Source organism: Pteropus vampyrus, unplaced genomic scaffold (genome assembly GCF_000151845.1).
Source record: "Pteropus vampyrus isolate Shadow unplaced genomic scaffold, Pvam_2.0 Scaffold261, whole genome shotgun sequence".
NCBI lineage: Eukaryota > Metazoa > Chordata > Mammalia > Chiroptera > Pteropodidae > Pteropus > Pteropus vampyrus.
In genome coordinates, this window is record NW_011889042.1 from 2,548,213 (window position 1) to 2,560,623 (window position 12,411).

At 47.6% G+C, this 12,411-nt stretch overlaps 1 protein-coding gene across 1 annotated transcript; it reads left to right on the top strand.

Annotated features, from left to right (window-relative positions):
• The first annotated feature begins 2,211 nt into the window (after nucleotides 1-2,211).
• Nucleotides 2,212-7,183, top strand: CUNH17orf47 (chromosome unknown C17orf47 homolog). Its single transcript, XM_011375113.2, has 4 exons — nucleotides 2,212-3,838; nucleotides 4,498-4,572; nucleotides 5,808-5,815; nucleotides 7,115-7,183. The coding sequence occupies exons 1-4, from the start codon at nucleotides 2,212-2,214 to the stop codon at nucleotides 7,181-7,183; spliced, it is 1,779 nt and encodes a 592-aa protein (XP_011373415.2).
• Nucleotides 7,184-12,411: the final 5,228 nt, after the last annotated feature.

Here is a 12,411-nt window from a genome sequence, read left to right on the forward strand (position 1 = left end):
TTCTGTGTCAAGAACTTGGAAGTGGCTCAACTGGGCAGTTGTGGCTCAGGGTCTCTCATGAAGTTGCAGTTTAGTTAGTGCCTTTCCCAGTTGGCTCACTCACATGGCTGGCAAATTGCTCTTGGATATCGACTAGGGAGCTCAGCTTCTTTCCATGTGAATCTCCCATTGAGTATCCTCACCACATGGCAGCTGGTTTTCCCCAGAGTGAGCAATCCAAGAGACCAAGGCAAAAGTTGCAATGCGATGCCATTGCGATCTAGCCTCAGAAGTCACATACCATCATTTCTGCTATGTTCTATTGGTCACACAGGGAAAGCCCTGATTCAGAATGAGAGGACTACACAAAGGCATCAATACTAGGAGGTGAGGATCCCTAGGGGCCATCTTGGGGACTGGCTACCACAAAGCTCATCAAGTGGCTATCCCTGGCACACATGCACCTCAGTATACTATAGCAGAACAGTGTACTATAGCTTTTACATCTGTCATCACATTTTATCTTCATTATAACCATGCCAGTAGGGAGAGCAAGAGAAGAAGAGGTACCCTCAGGGAACCCATCTGTGTCTCAGGCTCAGATTTATTTGAGTTAGCTTAGTCATGATGAGGAAAATGTCAAGATCCTGTGTTGTGTTTTGCAACATTTCTGCTAAAATCATTAGGTTTACTTGTATTGAAATTGAACACTGAAAGGAAAATATATATATTCCCCAACATTAAGAAAATATAAACAGTTATTCAAGCAACTGAGCTGATTTTAGTAAGATCAGAAAAGTGATAGCAAACTTAATGTTACATGCTGATGGAGAAATTCAAACTCAATAAAATTACAAAGAAAAATGTAATCTTCCTAGACAAATAAGTATTTTAGTCTCACGGTTAAAGGTTATATATCAATGAACTATCATATTTAAAGTAGGATCTCATAGGAAAGCTTCGTTGAAGTCAGCCTCAATTTTTGATGACAGGGTATCAAATAACTATAAATCGATAAGAGCCATTTCACTTCAAACTGCCTTACTCTTAGTGTCTTCAAGATATCTGACTTGTAAATGTTTTCCCACTTTTATCATTTCTATAAAACAAGATATAATGGCTAGCTGAGTGTTTTACATCCTGAAGATTTGTGTCAGTAGCTCAAAATTTCTCTTTCTATTGAGATCCCTGTTACCTAAAAATGTGTGGGTTTGAGTTTCAACTTTATGTCTCTAATTAAGGCTGAATTTACAGATCCAGAAACGACTCTGACCATGCTGTAACTGTGATGAATGTTGGATATGGTAGGGTATGAAAGAGAGAGACAGAGAAACAGAGAGAGACGCACATGAAAGGGAGGAAAAGATGACAGTGTCTCTTATCCAAAATGGTCATCTAAGTTGGAAAGTGCTCTTTAAATCAACAAAGAACCAAATTCCAGCTGATTAGGGCAGCTGAGAGGAAAGGATCATGAAAAAAGGACACTAGCATTTATTGTGTGACAGTGATTTCCAGATGAGTAAACCAAGGCTCAGGCAAATCAAGTAATTTGGCCAAGGTGCATAACTAGTCATTTATAATTGAAACCAATAACTAATTCCCAATTCCTTCTATAATCCTACACTCATTCCTAGGCCAAGAATATGAGAATTTATGATTTCAGCAACCCAGATTTTTACCCCAGGATCAACTAGACCATCTGTGAAACCTGGAAAAGGCTGGAACTCTCTTTCTTGACTCGTATTCGGTGCTGTTCCCAACCAAATTGGGACAAATTTATGCCTTGCACCCTATAAAGATGGGCAAACACAGCATAATTGATTTGACTAGCCTTTCCTTAGGACATTTAGGCTGATGCCTTCTCTGGATGAGTCTCTGAGAATCCCAAAAATCTGGGGAGAGTAAGGAAGGATCTGGAGGCTTCCCTGTATAGCAGGAAATCCTGGTTCTGCTAAGAACTTGGCCAAAGCCTGGGTGGTGTCAACTCCAAAGACAAATCCACAGTTTCCTTGCAGTTACTGCTTGAGATTCTCTGAAGAATTATGTCTCTATGGCAGGATGTTTAATAGGAAGCTCCTTCCTTTATGACATCACCAGGCAGGTAGCTAAGGGAACTATTTGAGATACTCAGAACAACAGCCACTTTGTGGGAGTGCAAGAACAGCAGCTTTTAAAACTGAGGGTAAATATTCAGGCTTCATTAGGACCTTGCATACAAGAAAGCTGGTGAAAATGGGATCTACCCAGAGGGGCAGCATCTATCAAACAGTCAAGATGAATAAAACTGGGTCCAAGGTAGCGGCTTCAGGACTGAAAGGGGCTGAGACTACTAACACATCCCCTCAGCGGGGACACGGGTACAATCCTGCCTCAATCCAGCGAAGTGTTGCAGTTTCTAAAAGCCCTTCTATGCATCAAAGACCAGAAGCTGGGAATCCCACCATTCCCTCTTCATCATCATACTATTCTCAATCTCTCACCCTCCAGTTAGGACCTGGCTTCTCTGGAGGACCGATCCCTCGAACTGAGCGGTCAAAATCAGAAGCATACCGCCATTCTTCTCTTCAGCGAAAGATCCAGCAAAGTCAGACATCAGCTTCCAACGTTGTCCAGATGCAGCGGAATGTTAGTCCTTCCAGAGAGGAATCACCACGAAGGGGGCGTGAGAGCAAGTCGGGGCGTGACATCAGTAATCGTTACTCATTAACCCCAGATACCAAATCCTCTCGCCGATTGAGTTTTGTAGACCAGAAGAATAACATACAAATCTTACAAGAAGAAGACCCACCCTCCAAGGTCCAGTACCCACAAGGGGTCAGAGTTCCCCGTAAGACTATGGTTTGCCCAAAGGATGAAGCAGTCCAAACTGAGCCCATTCGCAAGGGTGTGACTTCTGCTGAGATCAGATCTTCAAGGAGACCCTCTAGCCCAGAACATGGCAGTAGCCGCATCTGTGCAGACTCTCGGACAGCCCAGAAAAAGATCCCTGGCCAAGAGTCTGAAATGAGTCGTCGCAGCTCAATTTATGCAGAACCCAAGGCGTTGCATAGGAATGTAAACGTGGAATCATCCCCCAGGCCCCCTGTGCTTAAAGATTTGGATGGTGGACACCGAGTTCCCGTGCGCTCAGACCCTGAGTCTATCCTCAAGTATTCTGCCTACGCTGAAATCAAGCCCTCCCCAAAAGTCTTACCAGAAGCGGAGTCCAATGTGAAGTCCTCAATGCGTGGAGACAGCGAGGTCGGCCGCAGGGTCACCATCTCCCCAGGGGTACATCCAGTACAGTCACCTCATCGCATGACATCTCGAGCGGCGTATGAGAGCCGCCGCAAACTTTCCATGTCTGCCACACCAGAACCCATCTATAAGCAGCACACCCCAAGGCCCTTAGAAAGTGTCTACATGTCCCCAGGACCTATACACAGGTATCCAGAACCCTCCCGAAAGCCCTCCATCCGTGAGAAACTGGAACTGACCCCTCGGCCCTTACCCCCTCGGTCCTTACCTAGGTACGGGCCTGAGTCCTCATGGTGGGCCTTACTCAATCCTGAAATTGAAATGCCCCAAAGCCGGCCGACAACACCTGATTTCGAACCTAAGTCCCCTCCTCCCCTAGACCCTTCATTGTCCTGTTTTGAAATGGACTCAAGCCTTTTCTATGAGGATGTGATGTTCCAGAGAGAGAAGGCAAGTCCATCACCACCAGCAGCACCATCACCATCACCACCAACAGCACCATCACCATCACCACCACCATCACTAAAAGAGCCTCCGAGCCAGGCACCATTGAGGAAAGTGCCACAAGCCCCCAAATACACCTCCAAACAACCCATTCAAAGGTTTAGTGCTTTCTTCTTGGGTATGTGAAGAAGCAGCCTGCCCAGGTGCTGCCCCGGTTTAGTGAGGTGGGATGTTGGGGTGAGCAGGAAAGGCCTTTTCTTCATTCTGGGCCTCAGAGCTGCCCTCCTGCCAGTGCTAAAGCTAGACCCATCTTTGAGCCCATTGCTCCATTCCTTCCCCGCCAGCTTCTCTGAGCTCCAAGTTAATGACATCGATGATGATGCTTGGGTCGGCGTCAGGCATTGACTCTTCCAGGCAACGCTGCTTAACCTTTCAATGGAAGGTAGTAGAGAGTGGTTTGCAGGGTGGGGAAGCTGCATCCCGAGAGTGGACGTGAAAAACTGAGCTGAGATGAGGGCTAGTAAAGGCTAGTAAAGAGACTAAGGTCTTCAGGTAAATATTCCAGCAACAAAGTGGTGGAGGTGGGGTACATAAGAGCTGGGACTTAAGATTTCCAAGAGGGGAAAAGCATTAACTGGCACAGAAAGAGGGTGGAAGAAAAGGAGGAGAGTGGAAATGTGGCATTTAGTCCTAGGCTGGAGGAGCTTCTTGGAGAGGATCAAGGGCTGAGAGTACTTTCGAGTGTGGAGAAGAGAGCTAGAAAGGGAGATGTTAAGTAGTGGTGGGAAGGAGGTATGCATCCCACAGAGAAAAAAAGCAACCATCTCTTATTTTCAGATGTCTCTGAGGAAATGTACAATCGTGTCATCTGGTGGCTAAAAGGTCTGTGCTTTTCCCTTTTGTGTGTCCATTGTGGGGGATGGGAGGCAGGAGGACAGCTGGGAGGGTGGCCTCAATGTATCTACCGAGCTAGGTCTATTAGGACATGGTACATGCTGGGGTTTTGACTTGAAGGGGCAGAGGAAATTCTCATCTTGCTTAAAATTCCATAAGTTATTCCTTTCGGACTTGGAACCTTTTTTCATTTTCTAGAGTCTCCTTTTAATGAGAATTAGTTATTTCTGGAATGGAGAACAATTTAAGCCTGTGGCCTTTCAGCTTAGCTGGTCTTACCTATTATGTGATAAAACAAACAAACAAACAAACCCCACCAAAACAAATTACCTGCTTCATAGTCTTACTCAGAGTTGACTCCACACTAATTTAGGCTGAGGGGTCTCACGTGTCTCTCTGGTTCCTCAGACCCTTCTCACACCCTCATTCCAGGACCTGGGAGGTACTTGTTGGCTGCTGCCCAGCAAAATCCCAAGGATGTCTGGGCCTCTGCCTCGAGGCCATCAGTGAGACCTGCAGCCAACTCTAGAATCTTTAAGAGAGGTCTTCTCAGGCCCTGGTGACCCCTTGACTCCCTTTGTACTCTTGGCCTCGGTGGTGGGAGGGGAGGTGAGGATTAGCCCTTACACAGTGAATTATAGTGGCAAGGAGTTCCTGCTTCAAGAGTTGTGACTTAAAATATGCTCCAGCCCTGTGAGCATGAGGGAGACCAGGGCTCTGGATGAGGAAGTTGCTAGGGAAGAGAAAGCCCTGGGAATGCAATCAAGTCCCAACAAGCATGAGCCCTTTGAGTGATAGCAAAACAGCAGAAAAGGGCAGCTGTGCCCTTCAGAAAGAGCAAAGCTTTGTAGGATAGAGGTTTAGCAGAATGTTGATTCTGGAGTTATGTTATTGGGTTTGAGCCCTGTGTCCACTATATCTAACTGTGACCTTGGGTAAATATATATATTTACCTCTCTAATCATTAGTTTATCTGTTAATGAGAACAATGGCTTCCTTTTAGGGTTCTTGTGAGGACTGCCCAGGCTATTACATGTAAAGCACTTAGCATGGTGCCTGACAACAGCGAGCACTCAGTAAATGCTAGCTGTTATCATTTGGGCCACTTCTCTAGGAAGGGTTTTGGGCCAGGTTATGACCAAGTCTACTGGACAGCTTTAATAAAATTCTCTTTTTCCCCTCCTGTTGGCACTGTCTGAAATCCATTTGCTACCTACTGGGAATGCCCGGCTTTTGCTTCTGCATTATGACAGATGAGGAGGTAAGAATGCCCCTGGGAAGTTACTTCCAGTCTTCCTGTGCTCCCCCTTATCCCAGTCCCTGTCTTACCCTCTGATGAAAGCCAGTGTGGTGGGAGACAGAGCTTCTCCCTCTCCTTGGGCAGGGTGTTCACTGCACAAAGGCACCTGGCAGGGCAAGTGCTGGCTGAAATCTAGCCTGTGTTCCATTTGCTAAGCTTTGCACTTATGGGACTGCATCTCTCTGAAGGGGGCAAGTGATGAATCTGGCCAAGTGCTATGTGGGAAGGCTGCCTGGGAAGCCATAGGTTGGATTGGTCCCCCCTTGGCTCTCTCCTTTCCAGCCTAGGGCACTCCAGAAAGGGGACGCTTTTCTGGGTTACACTATTTGAGTCCTCACCTTGGAAAGCCACAAGGCGAACTCTGCTTGCAGCAGCCCTCTGTCCTGAATTTGGCAGTGTCCTGATTTCACAGGCAGTGCGTTGTTTCCATAGCACTTTAGTTCTTCTTGGCTCATGTTTGATAAGGTAGTCCAGGCTCTTCTTGCCTCCATTCTGTCTCTTGCCATATCTCTTTCTTGCCCCAAGCCCAGCATGACCTCTAATGGGTCCCATCTATGGGATAGCCTAGGATGGACAGTTGACTATAGATGGAAAACAGATTGGGGAGTTGGCAGGACAGCCTCAGCTCAGATAATGGAACAGCTGCAGGGGAGGTGCCAGAAATGTGGCTACCACCCTCTCTGCTATGGCTTATCCAGCCCCGTGCCCGGAGCTCAGCTGTGGGTGGGAACAACTACTTTTAAAGATTATCTCCATGCAAGACAGTAAATCCTTCTCTCCCTCCTCCTCTGTTCTCCCTTCCTTCCTTCCTCCTCCCCCTTCCATAAATAATTTTTGTTCAGATGCCTAGCACTCTGCTAGGCACATTGGAGAAAGCATTGAAGCCTCACAGCACAAACATTCTTTGGCCTTTAGAAATTTACCATCTGGATGGGGAGATAAGACACAGACAGGAAACATTTAAATAACAATATGAAATAGTCTGTGCGCAAAAGTCCAAATAAATGCAACAGACTGAATGAGTACTCTTGGAGGGTCTTAGGAAAGAGGGAGTCAACAAGGGATTTGGTGAGGTCAGGTTACTCCCTTCTCAAAGCCAGGGGAGTATCTTAACAGCTAGCCTCTTGCTCACCCCTTGATGCAAATCTCTACCTTTGGGAAGGGGTTAGTATTTCCCCTATCTCAGGATATGATGTTTTTGACTGAGCAAGTTCCTCCCTATTCTTCCCCATCCTCACTCCTTTGTGCATCTTGTTTTAGTTTAGGAAGTCAAACGCCTTGGCAGCAGGACAGCTCCTTCCCAAAATAGCTCTTATCCTGTCTCGATAATTGCAGCTCTCCAGCCCTGTTCAGTAGCAGAGCTGCTCCCCAGAAGCTGGGAAGACAAGACTTGCCTGCAGCTGGGCCCGCCGGTCTTTCTTGGCTCTCTGGAAGTGGTGTAGCATGGAGGTGGGCTAGGTACTGTCCTCACAGAGTAAGAGAGCTAGGCTTTCCCTAGGCTGCAGGGCCCACTGGCAGTCCCAGATAGAGACCATGGTGCCGGTGTTCAAGGCTTCTGGTTCCTCTGGTCTGAGAATGGTTGACTGTAGAATCTGTTCCAGATTCCACTCCCAGCAGGAATTCTCTGGTGGCTGAGCCACAGTGCCTGGCTTGTGGACCGCAGCATGTTTGCTGTTGGGCTTTACAAGCTGTCCTGGGTCTGCAGTTTGGGATGGAGCCCAATTCAGCCTATCTCTCCATCAGTCTCCTCCCAAGTGGCTCCTCAAGATCCTTTTGTCTAAGGAGTTGGGTAGACAGATGCTTCTCATCCTTAGATTGGATCATTAGGGGCTGGATTCTCTGCAGAGGAGGTTATGCTGGATGGAGGCACACATTCCTAATGGGTTTTTTTGTTTTGTTTTGTTTTGTTTTGGTATCAGAACTATCAGAAGTTCAACAGGAAGGTCCTGGGGGTGCCCTATGGGGTCAGAGGGGCTGTCTTCTCACACAGCCCTGGGGAATTCTATGGAATAAAACAGCTCTTGATGGGAGGAGCTGCAATGCCCATCATGGGATGGGGATGACCTGGCCCCAAGATCCTGTGTCCCCAAGGTACCCACCCTACTTGCCCTTGGATGTGACTTCTTAGGCTGTTAGTGGACACAGTGTTTTACTGCCTGCTATATCTTATCAATTATGCAAGAAACCAACTCTGGAAAGCAGGCCAGGAACCAGAGGAGGCTGTCTCAGTGATACCTAAGGCAGACTTCGGTAACTTTAGGGTGACATGTCATTTGGCCTCTGGGGAATGGTATGGCCAGTCTCCTGTTGGCTCCTGGGCCACGGGATGATTTGCTTAGGTAGATTTCCTTGACAAAGAAACCTCCAGAGCCTAGGAGGAATGTAGGGAGGCTCTGCATTCATAGGGATATTAATAGACTCCTAGGATATGGGCCGTCAGAAAAGAACCTGGAACCGTCTTTCACACTCCCCTCATTTTCTCTTGCTTTGTACAGAGGCTTATAGTTGAGAGGAAAGAGCATTGTTGAAGGGGTGGAACAGAGCTGCTGAAAATGGAGCAGGGCACCTTGGGAAGCTGTTCATAGCAGTTTGACCCCTCACTAGATAGCTTCTTTTCCTGTCAGAGGGTACCTTGTTCATTTCCAGATACCATGAGCAGCCAAGTCCAGAACAGGCTGGTGACCTCTGGCCCAGACTTGCTATTTTGGGGACAGGCTAGGTTGACCAACTCAATCAAGGTTTTCCCAGGACTTTCCTGGTTTTAGCATTGAAAGTCCTGTGATCTGGGAACTCCCTTAGTCCTGGGCAAACCAGAACAATTGTTCACCCTAGGATGGGCCGGGGTGCCGTATGCCTTATCAAGACCACTGGAAGCACAGGCCAGAGGGATGATATCCTGCCTTCATTGTGAGACCTGGGCGGATTGCTCCCTTTGCCTGTAAAATGGGGGCAAGAAAATGCTATGCTTCCTTCTCAGGCTTGATGGCAAAACTGAGGCCAGAATCCCTTAGTTCTTTGTTCTGCCCAGAATGATCTCACTTAGGGAAGAATCTGCCACATTCATTTTGGACTTCCTGGTGTATTTTCAAAGCTACTTTCTTCTCTGCCTGGAATCCATCTCCAGCATTATGTCTTTCTGTCAGAGTAGTGTGGCGATGTTTGAAATGGTGGGTTTTTCAAGTAAGAGGAGAAACAATGGGCCTGGGTAGATTAGAGAGCTTGGCTACAGAGGGCAGAGTGCATACTTGAGTGAGGAAGCAAATCTGTAACACAGAAGCTACCCTGACAGCTGCTCAGCCAGAGGAAGGCTGTCTTGAGTGACAGAAATGACGATGTCCCTTCACCCTTCTCTGCTCAGCTGCCTTTGGCCCAGCTGCCATGAGAGAAGGATCATGAGACAGCTGCACATTGGGGGTTGAATGAAGGCCTGGAGGAGAGGGACAGAATGTGAGGCAGTTCCTGAAACACTCAGACTTTGACCCTGTAGGTGGGAAGACTAGGCCAGCCAAAGTCGTTTCCCTGGCTCCAGGAGTCTCCACAGTGGCTGTTTTGGGGAATTTGGCTCAGTAAGTCTGAAACCAAGACCTGTTTTCTGGGATGGAGTAGTGTCTAGCTGAAGAGGCTGACTCCGCAGTTGGCGGCAGCATGGTCATTTGGTCTAAGACTCTTCTCCCATTGCTCTATACCCATTACACACACAAATGCCTAAGGCATTTGAAATAGTCACAGTTGACAGTTGCTGGTTTGGTGTTGATAATTTTCCTCTAACCTGAGATAATAGCTGCCATTCATTTTGGCAGGAGTCTCCACAGTGGCTGTTTTGGGGAATTTGGCTCAGTAAGTCTGAAACCAAGACCTTAGTGTGATTATACCATACTAAGTGTATTACCTTAGTGAACCTTCACAGCACTCCCATAAGGTGGACTTTTTTCTCCCAATCTGATGGAAAAAAAAAATCATAGACTCAGAGCTGGCTCTCAAAACTGGGAGCAATTGAGGGGACATCCTGCCCCAGGGATTGAGATGTGGTATAGAAGCCCTTCTGCAGTTATAGCTTCCTAGAAAATAGCTTCTCAATATTTCAGCAGCACCTTTAGGGATCGAGAATGGTGAAGGGAAAGGTTTTGGGGTGGGTAACATCTGTGTCTTTGCATGTGAACTATGATGCTCGGAGGGAGATATGAGCTGGTAAGCATCCAGAATGAAGGGCAGGTTATGGGTCAGTGAAACCCAGAGCCTTAAGGCTTGTCTGTGTTCCAAAACCAGAGTGGAAAACCAATCAATGAATTCTTTCAATCAATCCATATTGACCAGACATCTCCTGGGGGCAGAGGCCCAGTCACTCATCCAGGCAGACGCCACATCACATGTTTGCTGAACTGAAGTTAAGAGAGGTTAAAATAGAAGACATACTCCCTGTCCTCGAGGGGCTTGTGGCTAATTTGAGAGAGAAAAGTATACAGATGGGTCATTTGAAAGGATGTGGCCCATCTGTATACCGAACAAAATAAAGTCCGGTGAAATGAGTGAGCAAAGCTCTGGCATGGAGGCTCTTAGAGAGTAAAGGCAAGGGGGAGATAAATTTCAGCTCAATGTAATGACCTTGGTAACTCACTGCCCAAAGATGGAAGGGTAATTGTTAGAGTCAGTGAGTTTTTGGCCATAGGAGATATTTAAGCAGAGGCTAGAAGGTCAGGGGGGCCCTTGAAGGGAGTCAGACTCCAGTAGGTAGCAGCATTGGGAAGTACGTAAGTCCCTTCCATCCCTGAGCTGCTGTGCCCTGCCCTGCTGCAGAGGGTGTTGGAAGGGCCCTCTGGCTGGCTTCTAGCATCCTTCTAGCTCCGGAACTGCAGCCATTCAGCAGGTGCCAGGAAACACAGTGCTCCCTGATCTTGCCACCCACATCTCACACCTGCCCCAGGACCATGGGACACTGAGGAGCAGTAGGGGGAGGATATTTTGGTTTCTTGCCTCTACACAGACCTTGTTGGACAGACTGGCTCAGGTTTCCTTGAAAGACACAACACAATGATAGCCTTTTGGCCCCACCAGGGCTCTCTGACTATGTCTTCAGTGACTCATCACCTCTGGGGGAAGGGAGATAGAATTAGTTCTTACACTACTTAAGGGAAACTCTGCTACTGAGAAACAAAAGTGGCCTTTGCTCATCATGCAGATCTGAAATCTTGATTTCTTATGGTAATCACTCTAATCTTGGCTTTGAACCTGAGCCCTGGTTTGGCCCAAGTGTAGCATGCTTGTTTAGCTCTGTACCACACAACCTTTTCTGATGGGTAGGCAGGAAAGATCCAGTGGAGAGGGCCAGGAGGTTTTCCAGAGCATGTCAAGGGATGCCAGGACAGCAGGCTGGAGCTGTGGTTGCTGGTCTGAGTTTCCCAGAAGAGTCACCCTCTGTGCCAAGCTATGTGCCTACTCCCTAGACCTTTGGCTCAAAAACCCCACCCGAGCAGTGCCTGGGAAATTGTGCTCTCGTTGAAGACACCCGTGCCTGATGAAATGTTGAATTTCAAGAAGAACCAGAGCTCCAAGAGGCACTGAGGCAATGTTGGCCAGGCCACCTGATGGCTGGAGGTAGAGAAGAATGCTCAGTGGCAGTGACAGGAGCAGCTATATTTTGGCCCTGTTTCTGACCGGATGTCAGACTACCTGTACTAACAAATAATGTGAGAGCTGGAGTTGGGGGAGTCTAGTTCTCTCTTTCAACCAGAGAAAGAGGCCCAGGGAGGAAAGGGACTTTCTGGCAGTGCAATAATCACCAAAGCTGACATGGAGACTTATGCCCAAGCCATATTCTCTCAGAGACCCCTGATGCTGCAGGATTAGCCTGTGGGGTTTGTACAAGTAGAGTGGCTCAAAGTCTATCTTCAAGTTTTATTTCACCCAGCATGCCTCATGCTAGCCCTGTGGAGCATTGATTACAAAGGGACTGCCCATCAAGATCCCAAGATTCTTGGCTTAGAGACGAGTTCTATGTTCCCAGGCCTCTCTTGGGGCCTTACTTCCCTCAAAGCAAGCTGGCAAACGTGTGCCTCAGGACACACAGGACTCTGTTGGGCCTGGGCAGCAGGTGACAGAGCAGAGCTGGGATTCTAGCCACAGCTGAAGATGAGCTAGCTGTGAAGTCTTCTGAGATGGGCCTGTGTCCACACTTGGACTGCAGCTGGAACTGCAGTAGGAAGGTTGTTACAGTCATAAAAAACAAGGCTTTGTGATGGGATCTTTCACTGACATAGGCTTTCTCCCTGGGCCCAGCACCCCAAGCCCGGGCCACACACCCAAGATGTATTCTTATGAGTGTGTGCGTGGGTACTAGTGGCCTCCAGCTAGTTCCCAACAGCAGAACTTTATGTAGCCCAAGTTTGACATCTGGGTCTGATGGCAGCAGTTGCTGCTGCTTCTGCAGACTTCTAAGTCATTGGTTTCTCTCTGAAGAAACTCTTTTATGTCTTTGTTTTCCTGTGTACAGCTTCAGATCTGATCTACCCCAGGCTTTTTCTGGGAGACTTTCTCTACCTTCAGTTTCCCTCTCATTGAAG